The sequence below is a fragment of the Peromyscus californicus genome, unplaced genomic scaffold, assembly GCF_007827085.1.
Source record: "Peromyscus californicus insignis strain IS unplaced genomic scaffold, ASM782708v3 Scaffold_16__1_contigs__length_79575227, whole genome shotgun sequence".
Taxonomy (NCBI): Eukaryota; Metazoa; Chordata; class Mammalia; order Rodentia; family Cricetidae; genus Peromyscus; species Peromyscus californicus.
In genome coordinates, this window is record NW_026294458.1 from 2,246,747 (window position 1) to 2,270,628 (window position 23,882).

The window sequence follows — 23,882 nt, forward strand, 5'->3', positions numbered from 1 at the left end:
AACAAGAGTCAAGAGAAAGAGAAGTATTCAAAAAGAAAAAAATCAGAAAGTTTATGTGGGCTCCTCTAAGAGAAAATCGCACTTCATAGCCTTTACAATAATCAGATTATTATAAAGTCTAAAGCTATTCTTTTCACAGGGTTCGCAAGGAACCTAAATGAAGCTATAGGGTGTTTCCTGAGGGAGCCTGTCAAGATCACAGTTGATGAGCTGAAGCTATAGATGAGGCATGAGGATGGCCAGAGAGCTTCATGAGAACCAAGTAGCAGTTGTTGTGGGATGGTCTGTATGTCAAATGTGTTGCTGATTGGTCAATGAATAAATCACTGATTGGTTAATGGCCAGGCAGGAAGTATAGGCGGGACAAGGAGGAGAATAGAGCTGGGAAGTGGAAGGCTGAGTCAGAGAGAGACTGCCAGCCGCCATCAGGATAAGGAAGATGTAAAGTACCGGTAAGCCACAAGCCACGTGGCAAGGTATAGATTAATAGAAATGGATTAATTTAAGCTGTAAGAACAGTTAGCAAAAAGCCTGCCACGGCCATACAGTTTGTAACCAATATAAGTCTCTGTGTTTACTTGATCGGGTTTGAGCGGCTTGGGACTGGCGGGTGAGAGAGATTTGTCCTGACTGTGGGTCAGGCAGGAAAACTTAAGCTACAAGCAGTCCTATTTTAGATCCCCAGAAAGTGTCTAGGGAAAGGAATGCGGCTCTGCCCACGGCCATGGACACTTGGTCCTTGTCTTTGTCAGGGTTACTACTGCTGTGATGAAACACCATGACCAAAAGCAAGTTGGGAGGAAAGGGTTCATTTGGCTTACACTTTCATATCACTGTTCATCACTGAAGGACGTCAGGACAGGAACTCAAACAGGGCAGGAACCTGGAGGCAGGAGCTGACACAGAGGCCATGGAGGGATGCTGCTTACTGGTTTGGTCAACATGGATTGATCAGCCTGCTTTCTTATAGAACTCAGGACCACTAGTCCAGGGATGGCACCACCCACAATGGGCTGGGTCCTCCCCCATCAGTCACTAATTAAGAAAATGCCCTTAGAACAGTCTACAACCTGATCTTATAGAGCATTTTCTCAATTGAGGTTCCCTCTTCTCAGATGATTTTAGCTTGTGTCAAGTTGACATAAACCTATCCAGCACAATTGACCCTTTGTCACCTTGACACACAAACACATCACCATTAAGCCACAACCTTTCCTTTCTTTCATTCTGAAGATCTCACATTAAAAATGTAAATAATGTTAAAAATCTACATCAAGTATCCCAGCAAAGCAAAGGTTTCGCTTCAGTAGTTCTGGTATTTTGTTAATTACAGCTGATTCTTCAGTCTCAGCTAACCAGAATCTTCATTCAAAAATAACAAATGGTCCAGATAGAGAATTTAAACTTCCCTCTGAAATGTCACAAGCCAGGCTTCCATCTTTTGCTTTGCCCTCAACATTCTTATCTTCTAAGCTTCTTCAAAAGAGCTCAACAAGCATTGAACACTCAATAGCTTTTCTTGCACAAAGTTTCAAAGTCCTTCCACAATCCTCCCCAAACAACATGTTCAGGTCTGTCAGAGCAATACCTCATTATCTTAGTAAGGGTTAAAATTGCTACGATGAAACACCATGAGCAATGAACTTGGGGAGGAAAGGGTTCATTTGGCTTACACTTCCGTATTGCTGGTCATCATTGAAGGAAGACAGGATGGTACCACCCACAGTGGGCTGGGCCCTTCTCCATCAATCACAAATTAAGAAAATATCCTACGGCTGGATCTTACAGGGACATTTTCTCAATTGAGGTTCCCTCCTCTCAGATGACTCTAGCTTGTGTCAATTTGACATAATACTATCCAGCACAGTCCTTAAAATTTATTCATTGGTATTTTAACATAAAATATCTATCTATGAAACAAATACTATCTCTATGTCCACAATCTTTACATTAAATGTTATTTGGGGGGGAATTCTGCTTCTCAACTGGAAGAGACATCACTAGACTCCAGGGTGAGAGGTTCTTTCCCTTCCCATGTCCCCATATTTTCCTTGTCTCACTCCACCTCAATGGCCATCATGACTGGAGTACATGTTTGAAGTCTAAAAATATCATAAGTGCATGCCTACAACACCAGTTCTGTGGGAAGCTGAAACAGGGCTATCCCTAGGACTTGTGGCTAGCCAGTCTACTCAGGGGAATTCCAGTGAGAGACCATGTCCTAAATAATAAGGTGGACATAGAGTAAGGGAGACTTCTAATGATGACCTTTGACCTCCACATATACATGTACACAAGCAGCATTTGCATACACATGTGCACACAGGAACATATATACACATACACACCCCACACATAAAGATGTGATATATTTAGTGTTCAAATAACTTTCTGAATTTTTAATATACCCTAATTCTCATAAAAGAATTTGTATATGGTTAACAAAAATAAAAATAACTTTGAGAAAATCTAACTATATAATTGAAAACAATGACAGATAAATGCTTCAAGTATATAGTGTGTATGTAAATCATGTAGCTTAGCTGATGGCCTGCATAAGGCAGTGAGTTGACTCCTCAATACCATAGTCTTCCCTGGCTACATACCTAGTTCAAAGTGAGTGTGGGTTAAACATCCTGTCTTTATATATATATAAAGGAATACAGTAAGTTGAAAACTCAAGAATTCCTGAATTCTTATCACAGGTTCACAGCAAGAGGGACTAGTCTTAGTTAGGTTTCTATTGCTGCAATAAAAGCGACTTGGGAAGGAAAGGGTTTATTTCATCTCACAGCTTATAGTCCATCATGAGAGGATATCAGGACATGAACTCAAGCAGGGACCTGAAAGCAGGAACTAGAGCAAAAACCATGGAGGAATGCTGCTTACTGACTTGCTCAGCCTGCCTCTTATACCACATAGGAGCAATTGCCCAGGGACAGCACCACCCATAGTGGTCTGGGCCCTTCCACGTTGATTGATGGAGAAAACACCCTATTGACTTGCCCACAGATGATCTCATGGAGGCATTTTCTCAACTGAAGTTCTTCTTCCTAGGTAACTCTAGCTTGTGTCAAGTTGACAGATAAACCAAACAAACAGGATAAGACATTACCTGATCATCTGGCTATCCATCACATTTCACTTTAACATTTCAGTGGATTACTTTTTAAAAATTGTATTTTGTTGAAAGTCAAGAGAAAAAGAGAAGTTTTTGAAACTGAACCTAAACACTAAAAGGTAGCTGATTACAGAACAGCCAGGCACCATAAAGGGTGCCTAGCATTTTGTTTCCATGTTTTCAATTATATAGTTATTGTTTTCAATTATATAGTTAGATTTTCTCAAAGTTATTTTTATTTTTGTTAACCATATACAAATTCTTTTATGAGAATTAGGGTATATTAAAAATTCAGAAAGTTATTTGAACACTAAATATATCACATCTTTATATGTGGGGTGTGTATGTGTATATATGTTCCTGTGTGCACATGTGTATGCAAATGCTGCTTGTGTACATGTATATGTGGAGGTCAAAGGTCATCATTAGAAGTCTCCCTTACTCTATGTCCACCTTATTATTTAGGACATGGTCTCTCACTGGAATTCCCCTGAGTAGACTGGCTAGCCACAAGTCCTAGGGATAGCCCTGTTTCAGCTTCCCACAGAACTGGTGTTGTAGGCATGCACTTATGATATTTTTAGACTTCAAACATGTACTCCAGTCATGATGGCCATTGAGGTGGAGTGAGACAAGGAAAATATGGGGACATGGGAAGGGAAAGAACCTCTCACCCTGGAGTCTAGTGATGTCTCTTCCAGTTGAGAAGCAGAATTCCCCCCCAAATAACATTTAATGTAAAGATTGTGGACATAGAGATAGTATTTGTTTCATAGATAGATATTTTATGTTAAAATACCAATGAATAAATTTTAAGGACTGTGCTGGATAGTATTATGTCAAATTGACACAAGCTAGAGTCATCTGAGAGGAGGGAACCTCAATTGAGAAAATGTCCCTGTAAGATCCAGCCGTAGGATATTTTCTTAATTTGTGATTGATGGAGAAGGGCCCAGCCCACTGTGGGTGGTACCATCCTGTCTTCCTTCAATGATGACCAGCAATACGGAAGTGTAAGCCAAATGAACCCTTTCCTCCCCAAGTTCATTGCTCATGGTGTTTCATCGTAGCAATTTTAACCCTTACTAAGATAATGAGGTATTGCTCTGACAGACCTGAACATGTTGTTTGGGGAGGATTGTGGAAGGACTTTGAAACTTTGTGCAAGAAAAGCTATTGAGTGTTCAATGCTTGTTGAGCTCTTTTGAAGAAGCTTAGAAGATAAGAATGTTGAGGGCAAAGCAAAAGATGGAAGCCTGGCTTGTGACATTTCAGAGGGAAGTTTAAATTCTCTATCTGGACCATTTGTTATTTTTGAGATAACTGGGAAGAAGCTACCTTCAAGAGTTATCTCAGAGCTTGCTCATACTTTAGGAAGTCAATAGGCCTTTTCCCAGGAAAGAGACCAGGGCCGGGCCTGCACTCCGCTAGGATATAGAAATATCTACGATACAGTTGGGTTCACGGAGCTGAGGCCTGAAAACTTCCTCTCCCCATCTTTAAGCTATTGCTCCTGCAGCAGATTCTTGCTTTCAAAGGTGCCTCTCAGAAGCTTGTGTGCTTGTCTTAGTTTCAAGGAAACTATTTTTTACTAAATCCCTCAGTTCTGTGAGTTCAAACTTAAAAACATTACCTTGGTTTAGTTTATTTTTTAACCTATAAGAGCAAATGAGTTTCACTGATGTGACTTCATGTATCGAATTACTACAAGAGTTTGAAAACATAAATAATTACACTAACAATTTTGTGTACTCAGTATGTAAGGTACTGCATGTTCTCCTGGTTGACCCATTCGTTCAATGAAGACCTACTTACTTGGTCCTGGAGAACAGCAATGGACGAAAGAAAGTACCTGCTGTTTTTTCTGGAACTTATATTCTAGTAAGGAAGCAATTAACAAGTAAAACATGAAGTACCTCTGTTTAGTCACTGTTCTGTTGCTGTGAGGAGACACTATGAGCAAGGTGCCTTTTAAAAGAAAGCATTTAATTGGGGGTTTGTTTACAGTTTCAGAGGGTTAGTCCATAATCATCATGGCAGGAGGTAGGCAGGCATGGCTCTGGAGAAGCAGCTGAGAGCTCACATCTGATCCACAAGCTTCAGGCAGAAAGAGAGTGAGACTGGGTCAGGTATGGGCTTTTGAAACCTCAAAGCCCACCCCCAGTGACACATCTCCTTCATCAAGGTCACACCTCTTAATCCTTCCCAAATAGTTCTACCAGCTGGGGACCAAACATTCAAACATATGAGGCTATGGTGGCCATTTTGGTTCAAATAACCAGAACACATGATGAAGATAAGAGCTATGGAAAAAAATATGCAGAGAAGAGAAATAGTGAATGGTGAATGGTGAATGGTATGTGTGTGTGTGTGTGTGTGTGTGTGTGTGTGTGTGTGTGTGTGTACAGTGAATAATGTGTGTGTGAATAGTGAATAATGTGTGTGTAAGTATGTGTGAATGGTGCATGTGTGAACGGTGTGTGTGCCAGCATGCACATACCAATGCTCATGCATGTGTGTTTGTGAAAGCATAAGATGGTGATCTATGGAAGAGACTTGAAGAAAGTCAGAGAATCCAGAATGGACTCCTAAGGGCTATTGAACGTTTCTTATGTACAACTCTTTGTTTAGTGATCACAGCAACACTTTATGTAGGTATATTTGTTGTTCCCATATGCAGACAGGAGAATTGAGGTGTAAAAATATATAGAACATGGTTTATGGCACAACACTTGCAAAAGTTGGGCTAACATTGGATGCTATATCCTTCACTCATAAGCTAATTGCCTTTCTCTTATCAAATCATTTAATTACCAATAAAGATGTCCTCATTTATTGGAACATACATAATAGGATTGCAACAGTTACAACAGCACTTTTAAAAGTGATATGAAAGGAAACAGGAAAGTGAAGCTACACTTTCCTAAGTTAATGAGAAATTACTTGCCAGTCCCCTGCGGCAGAAGGCGGAGAGGGACCTCATAAGTCATAGTTCTCCAGGTACAAAAGCCAGGGAATGCACCTACTGGCCCTGGAGAAGTAGGGTCATCTTTTAAAGCAACAGACCTGGGACTTTCAGAAGGAGCTGGAAGAGAGGAGAGGAAGAGGGGTGGGTTTAAAGACGCGTGCAATAGGACTTACTGTTGTAACTTAACCGTTATAGCCTTCAAGCTCGTTCTTGTCTTCTTTGCTTTCGGTAAAATCTCAGCATCACGATTGCACATTTACACCTGGCTGGGCAAGCCGAGCTTCACAGGTGTAATTTACCTAAAGACTGGCATAGCTGCTTCCAAGAGCTGCTGTCCTCATAGCTCCCACTTTCTCAGTGCCTTCTGTATGACTTTCGACCATGAGGCCTGTTGAGAAAGGGTGACTAGTCCGTGATTCCCTCTTCACTCCCTTGATGCTCAGTAAAACAGGAAGCGCATTAATTGTCTGGTTAGGAACCTGGGGAGGAGAGAGACTGTGTTCTCTAGCATTCCAACAAAGGTACAAACCCAAGCAACCAAAGGGAAGACCTCGCTCCAGTGCCAAACACAGATGGTTTTTTTTTTCTTCTCTCAAGTCTAAATACCAGTATATGAGGAGTGCCGTTGGTTGTTAACTTTTAAGGTGAAGGATCCTTCTGCTGCATGTAGCTCTTAAGTTCACACTACTCAACTGCATTTGAACCATAATTAATAGCATGATAAACTCAAGTTGAGGAGGATTTAATGTCAGAGGCCTTTTGCATGGGTTCCCCTACAAAGAGTTTGTCATAAAGAGGACTTACTCAATATTAGGAGGGCTATTAAAAAGCATATTAAAACTCATCTCTTCTCTGAGTCTCTTATTGGAGTTTCTCTGTGTGGGCATGTTCCTTAAGAACGAAGTGGGTGGACAAGAGCGCACTGGGTACAATTTGTGTATTTGCAAGAGCAAGCAGAGGCTTTCACTGAGGAACAACATATGTTTCTGGGACTCCATCTGTGCGAAAAGCACGTCGTACTGAAGTTGCACTAAGAATAAAAAAAGACTTTGAAGACTTCTATGTCATACACCTTTCATCATCAGTGAACATTTGGAACAGTGTGACTGAGTCTAATTAGCTAGATGTGCTACTCACTTCACGAGGCGAAGTTCCCAGCTGCACCTGTCCTAAGGGCAGCTCCTCCCACAATCCTTCACGAGGCGAGCGCTGTGTACGTGGGGCCTGGGAGGACGTGCTCGCCCCGGGCTGAGCGCGCCTGCTTTGCCGGAGCCACGCCCCTGTCCCCTGCGGGCCTGGGTCCCTGTTGGGCGGGGCGGGGTGGGGCGGGACTTGCGTCCGGTCCCCACGCCCCCGTGGCTCGGCCGGCAGGTCCTGGCAGTCCCTCGCCGGTCACCTCGCCGACGCGATGGCGGTCCCGGGCTCTCTGGCCGAGTGTGGCTACATCCGGACCGTGCTGGGCCAGCAGATCCTAGGACACCTGGACAGCTCCAGCCTGGCCCTGCCCTCCGAGGCCAGGCTGAGGCTGGTGGGCAGCAGCGGCCGCGGCGACACGGCGGCCCGGAGCCAGCGGATCCAGGAGCAAGTGCAGCAGACCCTGGCCCGCCGGGGTAGGAGCTCTGCGGTCAGCGGTGAGTCGAGCCCCACCCGCGGCGCGCGCCGCGCGGCTGCCGGCGGTGCGACCCGTGTTCGCCCGACCACCTGTTGCTCACTGTCCCTTGCAGGACCCGCCGCGCCTCCTGACTGGCCGCTTAACTCCGCGGAAACGCTCTTTCTCCTTAACCTTGGCTCAGGTCTACCTTATTCTTTTGTTAATCACACAGTTGTCTTTATTAATAAAATTCTGTCGGTTTCACCCTTCGCCGCCGCTCCCGGTCCGTGCTCTCGGGTTCCAAAAGCACTTGGAAATTGTATGCAGACTTTTGGTGTGCGTGGTTGTTCTGTAAAATAGCGCGTTTTGGCTTTTATTTAGATGTTTTAGAGTTCATGACTCTCCATAAATATTTTTAGAAAGAAACCTTGAAAGCCCTGCAGCTCCTACAACCTCTAAATTGAGGTAGGGCTACCTCGCCCAGGTACTTGGGAGTGCTCCACTTAGTATCTGCGGCCAGTGTTTGGTCTGGGACATGAACAAATTGGGCGAGGCGACTTTGGGCCTGGGAGCAACCTCAACACCCTGCGGAGGATAAGGAAGGAGACTTTGGCCGGGCTGAACCGCGCCTGCCCACCTCACACCCACACACCAGCACGAGCACCAACAGACACGTGGGTGCAGGACTGCTCTCACACACAAAATAAATAAAATAAAATAAAAATGTTAAACCCCAGTACACAGATTAGTTGTCAGAAGAGTGGTTGATCATCACAAGCTCTGGCAAATGTAGCTCCCATTAGGAATAATAATGCTCACGTTCATCCTGTGGATATCAAACAGCAGAATCTGGAAGGCTGTCCTCTTCAATTTGTCTAAAGGTTAAGGCAGTTGATGTTTGCATACTTGAAAAATAGAGATGTTTAATGATTGTAAGCTCATGTAACTGAGTGTCTATAATGTCCCTAATTAGGCTATGTGATTTGCATTTTAGTTTTGTCTTTTTCTTTTCCTTTTCTTTATTTTTATTATTATTATTGCTATTATTATTATTATTATTATTATTATTATTATTATTATTATTCTGAGCTGCAGTCTCAAACTTTCTGACTCTGCTTCTCATGTGCTAGGATTACAGGTATGAACCACCTGGGTTTTCTGGGGATCCAACCTTGGAGCTAAGGAAACTAAGCAAATAAATCACACTCGGATTCCAGAGAGAAAGTGGCAGAGCTGGTATTTAAATGCCAAATCCTGGAGTTTTAAACTGGTCCTTAGTTATGGTATTAAGTGTTTTGATTACTAACACAAAATGAGATTATTCAGGTCCCAAGTGTCCTTGTGACTTCTTCCCATTTTCCTCTAAGTAAAACTGAGGAAGTTCTGAGAGGATGGGGAGGTTTGCCTAAGAAAGAACTGCCGTAGTCCCTGGGGAGAAGATCCAAGGTTTAGGGTTAGGACTCTGGCTAAAGATATGAGGACCCTGAGGCCAGTATTTGGCTAGTCTTGTCATTGCATCCTGCAGTCTGAACGCCCTCATGCCCGATGCTAGACTGAACTAAAGTAGCCTCCCTCTTCTGTTCAGGGAACACAGTGCATATTAGAGGTTCATTCTTATCCTGTAAGAGTGGCTAGCCCAGAAGAGCAAGCAGACACCAACTAGTAAACAAATGGAGGGGTCAGTGTGGAGCCTAGGACAGAAGGAACAGTCTGCTAAGCACCTATCATGGCAGACTGTCCTCTACAAGCTCATGTATTCTGTCTTGTTATATCCTTAGATGACATTGAAAAGGTAGAGGAGATAGATAAGGTGATTCTTTTCAAGTGTGAGGTGTGTGTCTATCAACAGTTGTAGGGTGTTTGGTCAAAGCACCACAAAATTGGTCTCTCCTCTCCAAAATAATACAGGAGCTGTTTGGTGAATTTAGCTACTGCCACTGAATATGTTTATTTTTGCAGGGCATTGTTCAGGTGCTGAATTAAACACACATTTGGTGTGCTTTGTAATAAGAAGTTTAAACCCAGCAGCTCTGAATCAAAAGCAATAAGCATATCCAGAGAACAGCAAGGGTATTACGGAGTGTGTGAGTGTTAACTTCTCCTAGCTGAAGATAACTTTGGAAATCTCTTTGGAAGAATTGTGATATTAGCCCCTCAACCCCCACACACCAAAACTGAGATTTTTAAATCTCAAAAATTTACTAGGATTGTGCATGAGAGGTAGTTGGAGATGTGTCGTTCTAGAAGAGATGAGCATGAATGTTTCATAGTAATATTTCATAAAGTTGATATGGTTGACCAAAGGCACAGCCTTGGTGCTTCTGCTCAAATTAGTGGCTCTTCCAACTCAAAAATAAAGCCCTTGAACTGGTTTTGATTAAAAGAGTAGCTATTTGGCAGCCTGCACAGAAGTGCAGCTTAGGCATGGGTAAGGTAATGGACCCTTTCTTTGAGAGGAAGTCGGCTTCAAGGAGCCAACATCCGTGTGCTCAGCAACATGAGGTGATTCTCGTGTTGTTTAATTAAAGCACTTTGAAAGGGTTTGGGTCTCTGGGTAGCTGCATTATTTTTATATTTTCCTTATATTTGCATTGTGTCTCTAATGCTAAAACACAAGCCATGTCTGAAACAGGGCTGATCTGGAAAAAGTGACCCTGATGTTACTGCTCTTAGCTCCAGTGCCCAGGAGAATTCTGGATTGTTGACATACCAGAAAGAATGAGGCAGCAGATAGTCTGGCGAAAGAGATGAGATAAACGTAGCAGATCTGTAGTTAATGCCTTGTAAGGCTCATTAACCCTCCTCCGTCTCCTTTTTACAAGTGGGTGTTTTTCACTGTGACCCACTCATTAGCTTTTGGTATCCTTTTAAACTCTTGAATATTTTAAAGTCAGTTTTATCTCTTAGGTAGAGTTAGGTTCAAAGGTGTGTGGCTGCGTTATAAAATATCCATATATTGTATCAAATTTTAAAATCTTATAAAAGTCAGAACAGAAACATTTAAGATTAGCAAAGAGAAATTTATTATACTATAAAATACTATTTAGCATATTACATCATTATTCTCTATTTAGTGCCTAAATAGGAAGAAACTTCTGTTTTAAATTGTAGTATTATAATGCTTATAACACACACTGAACAATATTCCAATTCATTTTACAAGGTCTTTGACAATCTACCATAAAAACATCAACCATCCTGTTTACTTACATGATTTCCTGGTAAAGCTGCCTTCAATATTGGTGATTATCGTAGGTTCTGGAGAGAGGAATAGAAATTCATTCTGTGTGTCAAACGGTGCAGTTAACAAAAGCCAAGTGTGATGGCTCTTGCTCATAATCCCAGCACTCAGGAAGGTGAGGCAGGAGGATTGCTGTGAGTTCAAGGCAAGCCTAGGTTATAGCATAAAACCATGTTCCTAAAACAAAGGCAATTAATGGGAGCTGTTACAAAGAGAAATTATTTCATAACTGTCATAGATAATTGCCAGTAATAGACTTGCCCTTTCAGAGAGGGAAAAAAAAGCTTGGAGTGATTTTTTAAACTAGATTAGAAATTCAATTTTAATGTAAAATCAATGGTGACTATCTGGAAATAAAATAGCATAGAGCTTTACACTGTAAGAATCCTTTGCTAAAGGGCATTACATGAATGAGTCATTCTGGAGAGAGGATTAGTCAGTTACGAGGTAGAAGGAAACAGGAATGGGGAAAAGCCGTCAGGGTTGTGGTCATGCTGTTCTGAATGTGACGTGTCATCACACCTCAGGGTGTAGTGACTTCCATGTTAGCTTCATAGAGCCCACAGGACACTTTTTCATTCACTTCTGGCACATTTGGTACAGAAAAAAATTTTATGTGACGGTTTTCTGTCTTTACAAACTTTTTATTATACTCTGTCAAATAAAATAGAATACCAACAAAATAATGGTTAGAAAGAATGATTCACCACTAGAATGGGAAGGACATACCCTTTTGTGGTAAAATGCTGAGTTGGAGAGTGGTAAGAATGCTTCAGAATGAGTGGAACTGTAGGAACACACAAAGATCCAGAGCCACAGAATCTGATTATAACAGATTAGAGCAGGAATTACCTTAGAGGAGTGCATTTGCTTCCATCATAGCCACCCTGTGCCGGCTGCACTGTGGTCATGGGAACTGAAGGCCAGTCGTTATAACTGATTATTCTAGCTATCTGGGGCTTGTTAACTCCTTCTCTTACAGTTTCCTTTTGGATGTTGTCTTGGTTAGGGTTTCTATTGCTGTGAAGAGGCAACTCTTACAAAGAAAAACATTTAGTTGGGGCCTGCTTACAGTTTCAGAGGTTCAGTCCATTATGGTCATGGCAGGACATGGTCCAAATGTATTTACGCATGAGTCCCATGTTCCTTCTTGGGAAGGAAACACTAAATAGCACCAGCAAGATTGGATATAGACCATAAATTAAGAGAATTTTTAATCTTTGTATCAGAGGAACACCTTCCCTTTAACTAAGTTAAGAATAAGCAATGTCTAAGGTCCTCTTATAACAGAAAGATAAAAAAAATCTTCCATATGCCTTTTATACATTGGCTATGGGGCTGGGAAGTACAAATTTAAGTGTTTAAAGATCTGGTTGGCAGGCAGGTTAGTATGTAGGCCTTAATAAAAATGTTTAGAAACAGTCTACACATTTAAAAACACAGTGCACCATTACTATCCAAGGAATGCACATATTTACTGCAATATAGTTTTAAGTATAGTAATGTTAGTTGGCCAGAGCAATTATAACCAAATTCTATAATTTAATTATTTCCAGAATTTCAATGAAAATACATTGCACATTAGAAGCTTACTGATTACTTCCTTGAGTCCTAAATCTCACACATGTACATTAGATGGGATTGTGAACTGAGTGTCACATCAGCTTACTGAATCTTGTAAGTTTTTTTTTTTTTTTTTTTTTTTTTTGGTTTTTCGAGACAGGGTTTCTCTGTGTAGCTTTGCGCCTTTCCTGGAACTCACTTGGTAGTCCAGGCTGGCCTCGAACTCACAGAGATCCGCCTGGCTCTGCCTCCCGAGTGCTGGGATTAAAGGCGTGCGCCACCACCGCCCGGCCAGAATCTTGTAAGTTTTTTAAAAAATTATTTGTTTTATTATGTGTATGGATGTTTTGCTTGCATGAAAGTCTACACCATGTGGATGGGTACAGTATCTACGGAGGCCAGAAGGGGGCGTCACATACTCTGAGACTGAAGTTAAAGTTGTGAATTACCATGTGGCCGCTGGTAATCAAACTTGGGTCCTCTAGAAGAACAGCCAGTGCTCTTAACCATTGAGCCTTTCTTCAGTCCCAGATTGCTATTGTTCTTTTAAAGAATTTTTTTTTAACTTTTTTTTAGATTTATTTATTTTTATTATGTGCTTTGGTATTTTGCCTGTATGTATGTTTGTGTGAGGGTGTCAGATCCCCTGGAACTTGAGTTACAGACAGTTGTGAGCTGCCATGTGGATGCTATAAATTGAACCCAGGTCCTCTGAAAGAGCAGACCCCAGATTGCCATTTTTTAAACTGAAGGATAGAAACTAATGAACGTTTTTCTTGATAGGTAAAATAAATTCATCATAGAGTACCAAAAGACCACAGGTAAATGTACAAGTCATACAAATAAGAAAATAATAAATATATATTATCCAAATATAGAATCAACCTAGACAAAATATCAGTTTTTCTGATAACTCAGGAACAGTCCTCTACATTTTTGTAGAGAGCAGTTTCCCTTACTACATACCCAGAAATAGAGGAGGAGTGATGTTTGGGCACCTGCCATTCACCTAAGACAAGGACATGCGTGACTACTGACCTCACATTTCTGGCTTCGCTATGGTGATGCATAGAAGAAATGTCAGCCTGCAAGATTACGTGCTGACTTTGTGTAGGTAGGCTATTTTGGATGTCTGAGTAGAATAACTAATGAACATTTAACTTGTCACGTGCTACTGCAGGACTGTTAGAAGTATAGTAGGAGATACGACTCTTTATGTCAAGGAGGAAAAGTCCACTTTGAGATAAGGACCTCTGGCTGCTCTAATCTGGCCTATTTCCCAGGCAGCTGCCAAGTGAAGACTCTTAAATTCTCGTCGGTTGTTTCTTAAATGCCTTGGGTCTCGCTGCTATCTCTGGGAGAAGAATCTGTGTTCCGCATGGCATTCCAAGTTCTCTGTGATGTGAGGCCTGCAACTTCTCACACTTCATTCCTGTCACCACCACCACCCCACTGCTCACCAGACACACACACACACACACACACACACACACACACACACACACACACACACACACACACACGGTTATCTTATTTCCACCCTCCCCAGCTCCCTCCTCCCCTTTCTCTCTGCCTAGTTAACTCAGTTCAGTTGTGTGACTTTGTTTGTGGCCTTCCCCATTCTTCTCTTCTGCTGTATATTGGAGATGGATATTTGGAGTACTAATTAAAGAATTTGATAATTATGAGTCATAGGTTTCAGCAAGAGATAAACATAAAAATGCAGATTTTCTATGGAAATGCATTTGTCCTATAAGGAATATTTTTAAAAGGAAGAGCAGTGAGGCTCAGTAAAGAAAGATGTTGGCCCTAGCCAGTGAAGAGCTAAGAGACATAATGGCTTGAGATTCCTTATTTTAAAAAAAATCAGTTTGAAGAATTGTAATTGTTTGTTTTTTGACCAGAAGGTTTCAATGGACACTTGCTATTTTGCACAGGCTAGCCTTCAACCCCTGAGCTGGACAGATACCCTTGTTCCATGTCCTAAGCAGCTGGAACTGTTGGGACACATCACCACAGGGATATAGCCAGCTCTGCAATAAAAAAGAATTGCTTGTGTGTTTTGTTTCTAGTCTTTTGTGATAGCTGGCCGGGAACTCACTCGATGTAGACAGACTGGCCTCAGATTCACAGATCTGCCTGTCTTTGCCTCTGCCCACAAGTACTGTGATTACTGGCTTGTGCTGCCATGCCCACCACTCACTTTCCTAAGGGCAGTTCAGGCAGTTCATTGAAGGCTACTTCCGTCTTCAAACTAATATCTCAACAGTATCCTTTTTTTTTCTTGGAAGTGAGATTTTCTCAGTGAGCCAGAAGGCACTATAAATTCTGAACGCAAATAATCCTCCCAATTCAACCTACAGACACATGTCATCATGCCCAGTGTCATACCATCTCTATGTGGAGGCTTAAAAATATAGCCACAATAATCAGACAGCTAAGATCCCCAGTGAATCCTCACAGCACCAGAAAAAACTACTTCAGAGGGTGGGGTGGCAGCTAGAAACAGTGATGACATTGGACAGCAAATCCATAACTTATTGTTGATTTTAGTCCTTTGCTTGAGGATAAAATTAATATTCTGTAGTTGTCGTCACCCGTATTTGGGTGCTGTTTTGAGGCAGTCTCAGCTATGTTCTGGCTATCTTGAAGTTGTTGCTTCAAATGTTCCTCCTGCCTCAGCCTCCCTAGTGGCAGGGAGCAGGTTCTCCCACACCCAGCTCTAAAAACAAAACACAAAACAAAACAGTAAATCTGGTGTGATTGAATGAGAATGGCCCCTTAGGCTCATATTTGAACATCTAGTCCCCAGTTGTTTGAAGAGTTTGGGGGAAGGACTAGGAGGTGTGGCCTGTTGGAGGAGGTGTGTCACTGGGCTTTGAGTTTCAAATATCCCACACCAGGCCAGTCTCCCTCCTCTCTCTGACTCCATGGATAAGACTCTAGGCAACTGCTCCAGTGCCAGGCATGCCTGCTGCCGTGCTTCCCACCATGATGATCATGGGCTCACTATCTGAAACTGTAAGCAAGCCTCCAATTAAATGCCTTCTTCTATAAGCTGTCTTGGTCATGGTGTCTGTCTCATCATAGCAATAGCCATCTGGTTTCTTCTCCATCAGCTAATTTGTAATTATTTGCCAGTTACAGCCTCTGTAGGAAGTTTCTGTTTCTTTGGAGACAGGAAGACTATAACCTTTTTCCATTATACCTCCCTCAGACCCTTAAGGCTCAAAGCCCTTGTGTTTCCCTGAATCTATCCTGCCAGTCTCCAGTCCTAGGCCAGCAGGACATTTGCACCTGTTTCCTGGTGGTCTCAGTGTGGACTGGACCAGGGAGTGAAGGAAAAGCCAGCAATGCAGACTTAAGAGAGATTAGCTAGCCTGGGAGGAGCCAGGCCCTTGAGAGTTGAGTCCTTAAAACCTCTCCTAGCTTGAAGAAATCCCTTTCCCTCATTCTCAGTCTAGATTCTAAGCACTCTGTCCTAGAAGCTAAAAATTAAGGAGCCGCTGTGTCATCAGTATGGGGACTGAGACAGCTCCACACGCATTCTCCCTCAGCAGCCTGAGAAGTTCCCTTAATCGTTTAGGGACCTTGATACAAGGCAAACTAGTGTTTGTGGCTTGAACCCAAAAAAGAAATTCAGACATAGCAGATGTGAAATAAAATTAGAGATTTTATTTAAAAAAAAAAAGATTTCAATACTGGCTTGGGAATTAGGGTTAAGAGAGAAAGCAAGGTGCTCAGATAGAAGTAGCATATGCCTGAGAGCATAGAGATGAGAATCGAGACACACCCAAGCATGGGCATAGGCTCCTCCAGGGAGAGTCATGGTTGTGTAGCATTAGCCATCCATGCCATTTTTGTGGCTCTCGGAAGTTTTATCTCAAAAAGTTGCTAAGCCTTTTACCCCCTCCACCCCACCCTTTTCTCTTTTTATAACTGACATAAGTGGGGTGGCTCCAGAGATTCTTTGGATAGAATTATGATCTGATAAGATAAAAACATCAGCCACCAGGGCTGCACAAGAAGGTTAATACATATCCTTTCCCTGCAAATGGAGTTTCGAGAGAAAGGCTTTTCGAAGTTGCTAGCTGTGCTGGTGTTCTTGCTTCTTCACTGGCCAGAGGCTTCAGTGAATCCTCAGAGAGAAGCTGGTCACCCTGTCCTGTCTTGCTGCATGACCCTCTCCAGGCCCCATGGAAAATGCAGGCTTCCTAGAATCAGAATTTCTGACTAACCAATACTTTGCTGTCTTGAAAATGATATTACAAGCCTGCAGATGTCTCCCCTCAGGAACTAGACAAAATGCTTGGCATCAGGAAATAGACACATGCACATAATTCAAATGGATTCAAACTGTTTAGCTTTCTGGTAACAACCTTCATTCTCCTCGGAGTAACTTGTGAATATATTATTAGTCTCTTGAAATTGTAGCATTTAAACACTTTGTTGGGAAGTATGTTGCTCATTTCCATCACATTGAAAGGGACTGACTGTGTTCTGTTTCAAGCATCTCTTGAGGCTCTCAAGGCTCAGGACAGTCGAGTGTCTTTTTTCCTCATGTGTGTAAAAGAATGCTATGTGACAAAAATAAAAAATAGAAAAAGATTTTAGACGTCTTTTTTTTTTTTAAGAGATTACGAAACAGATGCCAGAAAAAGGCTAAAGAGGCAGGAGAGGGACACAGTACTGTCTTCACCCCACATTCCTTAGAGATGAGTAATTCAAGATGTCTGAGACATGCACCGCTGAGCACAGAGCCTGGCTTTCCCCTGAAGTGTTTGTGGGATAGTTGGCTAGTGTCCTGATTCCACAGGCACAGTCATTATTTTCTTAACTACCTAATCACATGGCCAACACTAACTTAACCTGGCCTTAGCCTGGTTGGTACGCGTTTGTTCTCTTTGACTAGGCTGACCCCACTGCCTCTTCACACAGCCTCCCTTATCTAGTAGCACTTGGATGTATTCATTGCCTGTTCCCTCTGAGCAGCAAAAACTTCCTGAGCTCCTACCCTGGGAGCAGAACTTACCTCTGACCTGAGCAACCCAGCTCTCCAGCACCTAACGGGGCAGCTGAGCCGATCGGTGATTCATAGACAATGTCAGCATCACAACAGCGTTGCATCTTCATAAAACTCCCTCACCTGTACTGGTTTTCTTGTTTCGTTTGGAGTTTTTGTTTGTTTTTTTGGTTGGTTTTTATAGTTTGCCTGATTTCACTCAGGCTGTCTCTACTCAGAAGAGAGAGATATCAGGACTTCAGCCTTACAGTCACGCACTTCCTGACATTTGGAAACACCCAGTAAATGTTTTGATAACCTTTGATCATTTGTCATTTCCAGATGACAGCTTTCAACCAGAGTTTCCAAACACTTAGATATCAACTTAAATGCTTGCCGTGCATTTGATAATTGCTGATTGGTACATTTATATTGTAAATTATTTTAATGTTATCTTAATTTCAGGGAATCTTCACCGAACCAGCAGTGTTCCTGAGTATGTCTACAAACTGCACTTGGTTGAGAATGACTTTGTTGGAAGGCAATCACCTGTCACTAGGGACTATGACATGCTAAAGGTGGGACATCAGAGAACATAACTCTGTGATCAGATTTTCAGGAAAACCATTTCAGATATCTTTTGGGGGGGAGAGGTTGTGGGGGGTATTATCCTCTAAAGTGGTCTCATTCAAATAAATATGACTCGAGACAGCCCAAAGGGACTTGACTTCCGTCTTATTCAAAGAAATCGACTTGTTAAATTGTAATCCCAAAGTTGATTATTGAGGGCTGGAGAGATGCTCAGAGGTTAAGAACACTGGTTGCTCTTCCAGAGGTCCTGAGTTCAATTCCCAGCAACTACATGGTGGCTCACAACCATCTGTAATGAGATCTGGTGCCAAAGTCGATCATTATACTTCATTTAAATTTTATTTCTCTCATACAGGCTGGCATGACTGCCACTTATGGAAGTCGCTGGGGGAGAGGCACAGCACAGTACAGTTCCCAGAAGTCAGTGGAGGAGAGATCCTGGAGGCAGCCTCTGAGGAGACTTGAGATTTCCCCAGAGAGCAGCCCGGAGAGGGCTCGCTGTGCGCACAGCGAATACCAGTTTGCCTGGAGGAGCCAAGGGGTGTCTGGTGGGCGCCTCACCCTGCCACGCTACGCACGCTCAGAGATCCTGGGCCTTCGCCAGGCGGGCACAGTCCGCAGGCCACCTGGGTGTGGGTCGCTTAGTGATGCTGTCTTCGACAATGGTCCACTCAACCCCACAATGCCCCCCAACCCTCCGGGCACCAGCCACAGCGCAGGCAGCCTGCTGGAGGAGACAGTGCGCGTGAGCCAAGCTCGGCCTCTGGGCGCGCAAAGCAGAGCAGCCCGCTCCTCCTGGCCCCGAAGCTCAGTCCGCAGCACCCTGCGGGACCCAGGGAGGATGCTGCCCACCGCTGGCCAGGCTGCTGTGGGCAGCGGGGATGCACATGTGGACAGGAGCGCCTTCACTGATGCCCAGCTCGGGTGAGCCTCCCGAACCTGCCTTACATTTTACATTGTGTTTATGTATTATAACTTACCTGTTACCCCCAGTCTTTAGCTTTTTGCTAATGTCCGATTCATTCTTCTATTCTCAGAACCCTAAGAGCAATGCGGGTCCACAGTAGACACTAAAAATGTATCATGAAAGAAGAGTGAGATGAAATAACTACTTTTGCTATCTGGATCCTTTTGTTGCTTAAATTCTACAATCACTAGCCATGGCTGTGTCAGAAAATAGTTTTAACAGACAGTGTAATTTTAATAGAATATTTAATTATATTTCAAAGAATAATTTTTTCCTGAGATCCTCAAGTTCTAGAGACTAGGAGTTAACTCTTTGATTTCTGAAGGGAAAGTTTTACTTCCTTTGGGAAGGAGAGGAAGCCAGAGGCATTTCTCTAACTAGGAAACAATGGCACAGCCCTTCCCGCTGGCAGAGTGCTCCTACTCAGTTCAGAGCTCTTGGCTGCTCCCAGAGACACTTGCCCCACACCCGCCCACCGAGTCCTCTACCCTTATTCCACTGTTTTACATTTCACCTCTGGCCAGACCCTGTTTCCAGTCTCTACCTTCCTATGCCCACCAAGTATTTTTTCATGTATGTGGGACATTTTGATGCACAGTACTAAACTATGGGTTTGTCTTTGCAGAAGAATGGAAATGCATCAGGCAGTGGCTGATGCAGCTGGAAACAGTCTCAGGGTAGGGGAGATACTCATCGCCTGTCTACAGACTAATGAGAAAGTTTTATAGAAATCACTAAGTGAAAAATTCTATATGGAGTTTTCCAAAAGTGGAATTTTTGTACTTCTAAGAATTGAATAATTCAATAAGTGAATCTTAGACACTCCCAATGTGTCCTGCACTGCTATAAAGCCCCATAGAGAGAAAAACTGAATGACCTGGGTGAGCATCTTGGAGAGGGACAGAGAAAATCAGCAGGGTGTGTTGTAAGCAACAGCTCTGTGCCAAATGATTCAGAGAATGCAGAGCACTGCACCCTGGGACCAAGTAATGGAGACTAAGGAGAGTGGATCTCCAGCAGATCACCAGGCAAGGTTTTGAGAGCAGAGAACAGGTCACACTGACTATCCTCCACATCATGTTTATTGTAATTATTATTTTAACAATAGAAAATCATATATCCTCATTTTAACATATAAAAGAGAAGTCTTTAGAAAGGAAAGTAGGTCCCAAAGGACCCTGTGTTTATATACCTTTTACACCCAAGAATGACAAATGTGTATAACAAGAGGAAGAGCCTTTGAGTCGGTGTAGTAGCTGGGGAGCAGAGACCAGGAACCGTCCTCAGAAAACTAACGCAAGATGAGTGTTATTGTAATCCTTTGTAAGGGTGTTTTAGCCTCGTCCCTTGTCTCTAATAGTAAGGAATATCCTCTTCTGTGCAAGGGTACCTATCTCCTGGGAAGTTAGTTTTGTGGCCTGACTTAAGTAGAGCAGGGTGGTCCAAGACTCCCTTCTTACCTGCTGTTTCCAATGCCTTTCAGCCGACGGTCGGTAACCAACACTGCATAGAGTGAGGTGACACATTCTGAACTTCAGAGTGTGTTGTTCTTACTTATACTTCTGTTTCCTATTTTTAATGAATAGTTTGTGAATAATAATCAGTTGTTCTCCTGTGTAATGCCAGCCACATTGTTTGCTGTCTTCGTTGTCCCTGGCTCTCCTCATGTTGACATGCTGTGCAGACGTCCATTAGGGCCGCTGAGGAACCTCATCTGCTCCACTCGCCTTCCCTGGGATCTTCCTGTTAGACTGCCCAGTTGAAGGCTTATTGCCTCAGCTTCGACTCTGCCATGCTCTCAGAAGCGCTGATAGGATTGAGTCCTGTTTCCACAGCAGCATTCTTACTGCACTCTGGGCAGCCGGGTGACTTTTCCTTCTTTTGACAACACTTGCAGGAAGGAGCCTAATGGCTTCAGAGATACTTATGTCAGGAGAGCCAGACTAGGGCAAACCGTGTGGCAGGAATGTAAGTCGGGCATTCCACACACAAAAAATTACTAGGATTTTTTTTTTTTGAGGGGGAGCAGTATTTTCTATAATGACTCTTATTCTAACCAATAGCATTTTGTGTTCTTCCTGTTGTATTTGTTATTTACATTTGTTAAGTTTCTTTCTTTCTATTTGTGTGTGTGTGTGTGTGTGTGTGTGTGTGTGTGTGTGTGTGTGTGTGTGTGTGTTGCTATGGAAGCCATGGAAGCATGCTATTATCAAGCTCTCACCTCAGCCAAGCTACACTGAGAGTCATAACTATAGAATTGAAAGGCTCACTTTTTGAGTTCCTGCCTTGGAAGATAGGAGTCAGGGGACAACTGTTCTTTCTGATCTCTCACCTGTCTCCCCAACACCATCTATCAAGTCATATTTCTGTGGGCCTCCAGAAGTGTTATCTTGTAGCCCATACTGGTCTTGAACTTCTGATCCTTCTGCCTATACCTCCCAAGTACTGGGATTATAGGTTTGTACTACCACACTGGTAATGGGGAGGGAACACAGGGCTTTGTGCATGCCAAGCTGAACCCTAGCTCTGGCCTGCCTTCTTTTTTAAACTAATTACAGTCATCTCCTGAAGTATCTTTTCAAATTTGAGGTTATTATATAGTTCTCAGTATAGAGGCCAGCAGTGGTCTGCTTTTCTTTAAATACCTTTATACTGATGAAGAGCCTTTCAGCTCAACATAAACAGTAGCCAGAGCTTCATAGTTTGAGGTGGCATATTCTGAATTTCTGTGTATGAAAATGTATTACAGAAAATTCATTACATTGCTTCTTATATCCTCACCTCTGCATACTCACCAGGTCACTGCCTCCCCTCTGCACACCCACCACACAGGGACACTGCTGTGCCACTGACACTCACTTCTCACATACGCATGTAGTAATTAGCTGTTTTGATAGAGAATATCCACACTGAACTTATAAGCTAGCAGATGTTAGAAAACAGTCTCCCAAGATGTCTTTTGTGTTTGTATTACTAGTAATCTAGTCACCTTCACAGCAGAAATTAAAAGAAAGCAAAGTGTTGTTCTGTGAGTCAGTTGGGGGTTATTGTTTCACAAGTCATGTCTTCTATAAAGGAGCTTCTCTGTGACCAACTACATATGACTTCATCATCACCGAAGAGTAAAGGACAATTTGTCCTTCAGGCTCCGGATGAACCCACTGCGGTGGCAGAGCAAAGGGTGGCAGAGTGGGATTGGAAGTCATTTAAGCATTCCTTTTCCTGATGCATTTGTCACACCAGCATAACTTAGTTTACCAAAACAAAAGTGAGTTGTTCTAGTTGCTGTTGTATTTTCAGGTGAAATAGATTCTGAGCAACTCTGAGAAAAATCTAAATTTTTTTGGTTGGTTGTGGGGGAGATGTTTCTACTATAGTTACGGAATTCCCAGAGTAGGGATGGTTTTTAATTTCTGTGAACAAATTTTCTTTAAATTGTATTGAAATGGTCATGTTGGGGATTTTTAAGTCTTTTTTTTTTTGTATAATTATCATACTATACCTATTTATCTTAGAGAGTTGCGTTTCTTTGTCTCTCTCTTCTACAACATCCTCAGAGACCAGTTAAGGAAAAGTACAGAAATTCTACCACTAGCTCCTGATACCTTTTGATTTCCAGTGCTGATGTTTCTTAGGCTCAAGAAAATTTAGAGTGCAGATGTTGTAGGTGCTTCTAATACTAGTTAAGTCACTTCCAGACAATCAAGAGGGCATGGTTTGCATTCTCACCAAAGCTGTAACTATTTGTCTAGGAATGCAGACATGGAGATGACCTTGGAGAGAGCTGTGAATATGCTTGATGCAGACCATGTACCACTGTCCAGGATTTCTGCCGCAGCTACTTTTATACAGCACGAGAGCTTTCAAAAATCTGAAGCACGGAAAAGGGTGAGTATCCTCTAAGCCCATATAAAATCTAGCAAACCGTCAGTGATGTGTTGACCCCGCACACCAAAACAAATCCTTGATGTAAACTTAAAACTTTTCACCAAAGACTGATACTGTGCTTCTTAGTACACACAAAGCCCAACACTATACAAACCCAGAGTGCTGATGCACACCTGTAATCCTAGCACTTGGGGTGAAGACAGAAAGATCAGAAACTCAAGCTCATTCTTGCCTACACAGTGAATTTAAGGAGATCTTTAGCTGCACTGATCTATGAGTATAGTAGAAAGTCATTAGGACTCATTTTATTGCTACATTCTTTTAGCAAAAGAGTAGTTTTTGATTTTTCCCTACGTTCCTGGCCTATCTAGTCTCAGGTTCTTGGCCTTAAATCAAATCAGATCTTGGTTAGTTACTCCTACAAAGCTTTGGGCCACGATCATACCAGCATATATTGTAGATCACAGGGTTTGCGGCTCAGTTGGTGTTTACCTTTCTCCTCTGGTAGGGTGCACAATACCCTCCAGTATCATAAAGTCTAGTCAGTAAGAGTGAAGGTTCTAGGTAGGTACCCTGACTTCTCTGTGTTTAGTGAGTTATGTAGGTGCTGTCTTCAATAATAGGGCCTTATTGTTGTCACAATAACAGTGTGTCAATTTGTGGAGAGCAGCAAATATGCATGACGATAGCCTGGGTTGTTTGGGGGTTCCCATGGGACCCCTTTGGCCAAGAACACTGTGGTGGATAGTTTTATGTCAACTTGACACAAGCTAAAGTCATCTAGAGGAAGAAACCTCAATTGAGAAAAATGCTTTCATCAGGTTGTAGGCAAGCCTGTAGGGCATTTCTTAATTAGTGATTGATGACAGAGAGCCCAGCCCACTGTGGGTAGTACCATCCTTAGGCTGGTGGTCCTGTATTCTATAAGAAAGCAGACTGAGCAAGCTGTA

General features: G+C 42.6%; 1 protein-coding gene across 1 annotated transcript in view; it reads left to right on the forward strand.

Annotated features, from left to right (window-relative positions):
* The first annotated feature begins 6,840 nt into the window (after positions 1–6,840).
* Positions 6,841–23,882, forward strand: part of Pkp2 (plakophilin 2) — a 73,259-nt gene continuing 56,217 nt past the window's right edge. Inside the window, exons 1-4 of the mRNA XM_052739953.1 lie at positions 6,841–7,720; positions 17,952–18,064; positions 18,433–19,001; positions 22,797–22,932. Coding sequence (XP_052595913.1) covers positions 7,498–7,720; positions 17,952–18,064; positions 18,433–19,001; positions 22,797–22,932 — 1,041 coding nt within the window. The 5' untranslated portion in view covers positions 6,841–7,497. The remainder of the gene's footprint in view (positions 7,721–17,951; positions 18,065–18,432; positions 19,002–22,796; positions 22,933–23,882) is intronic.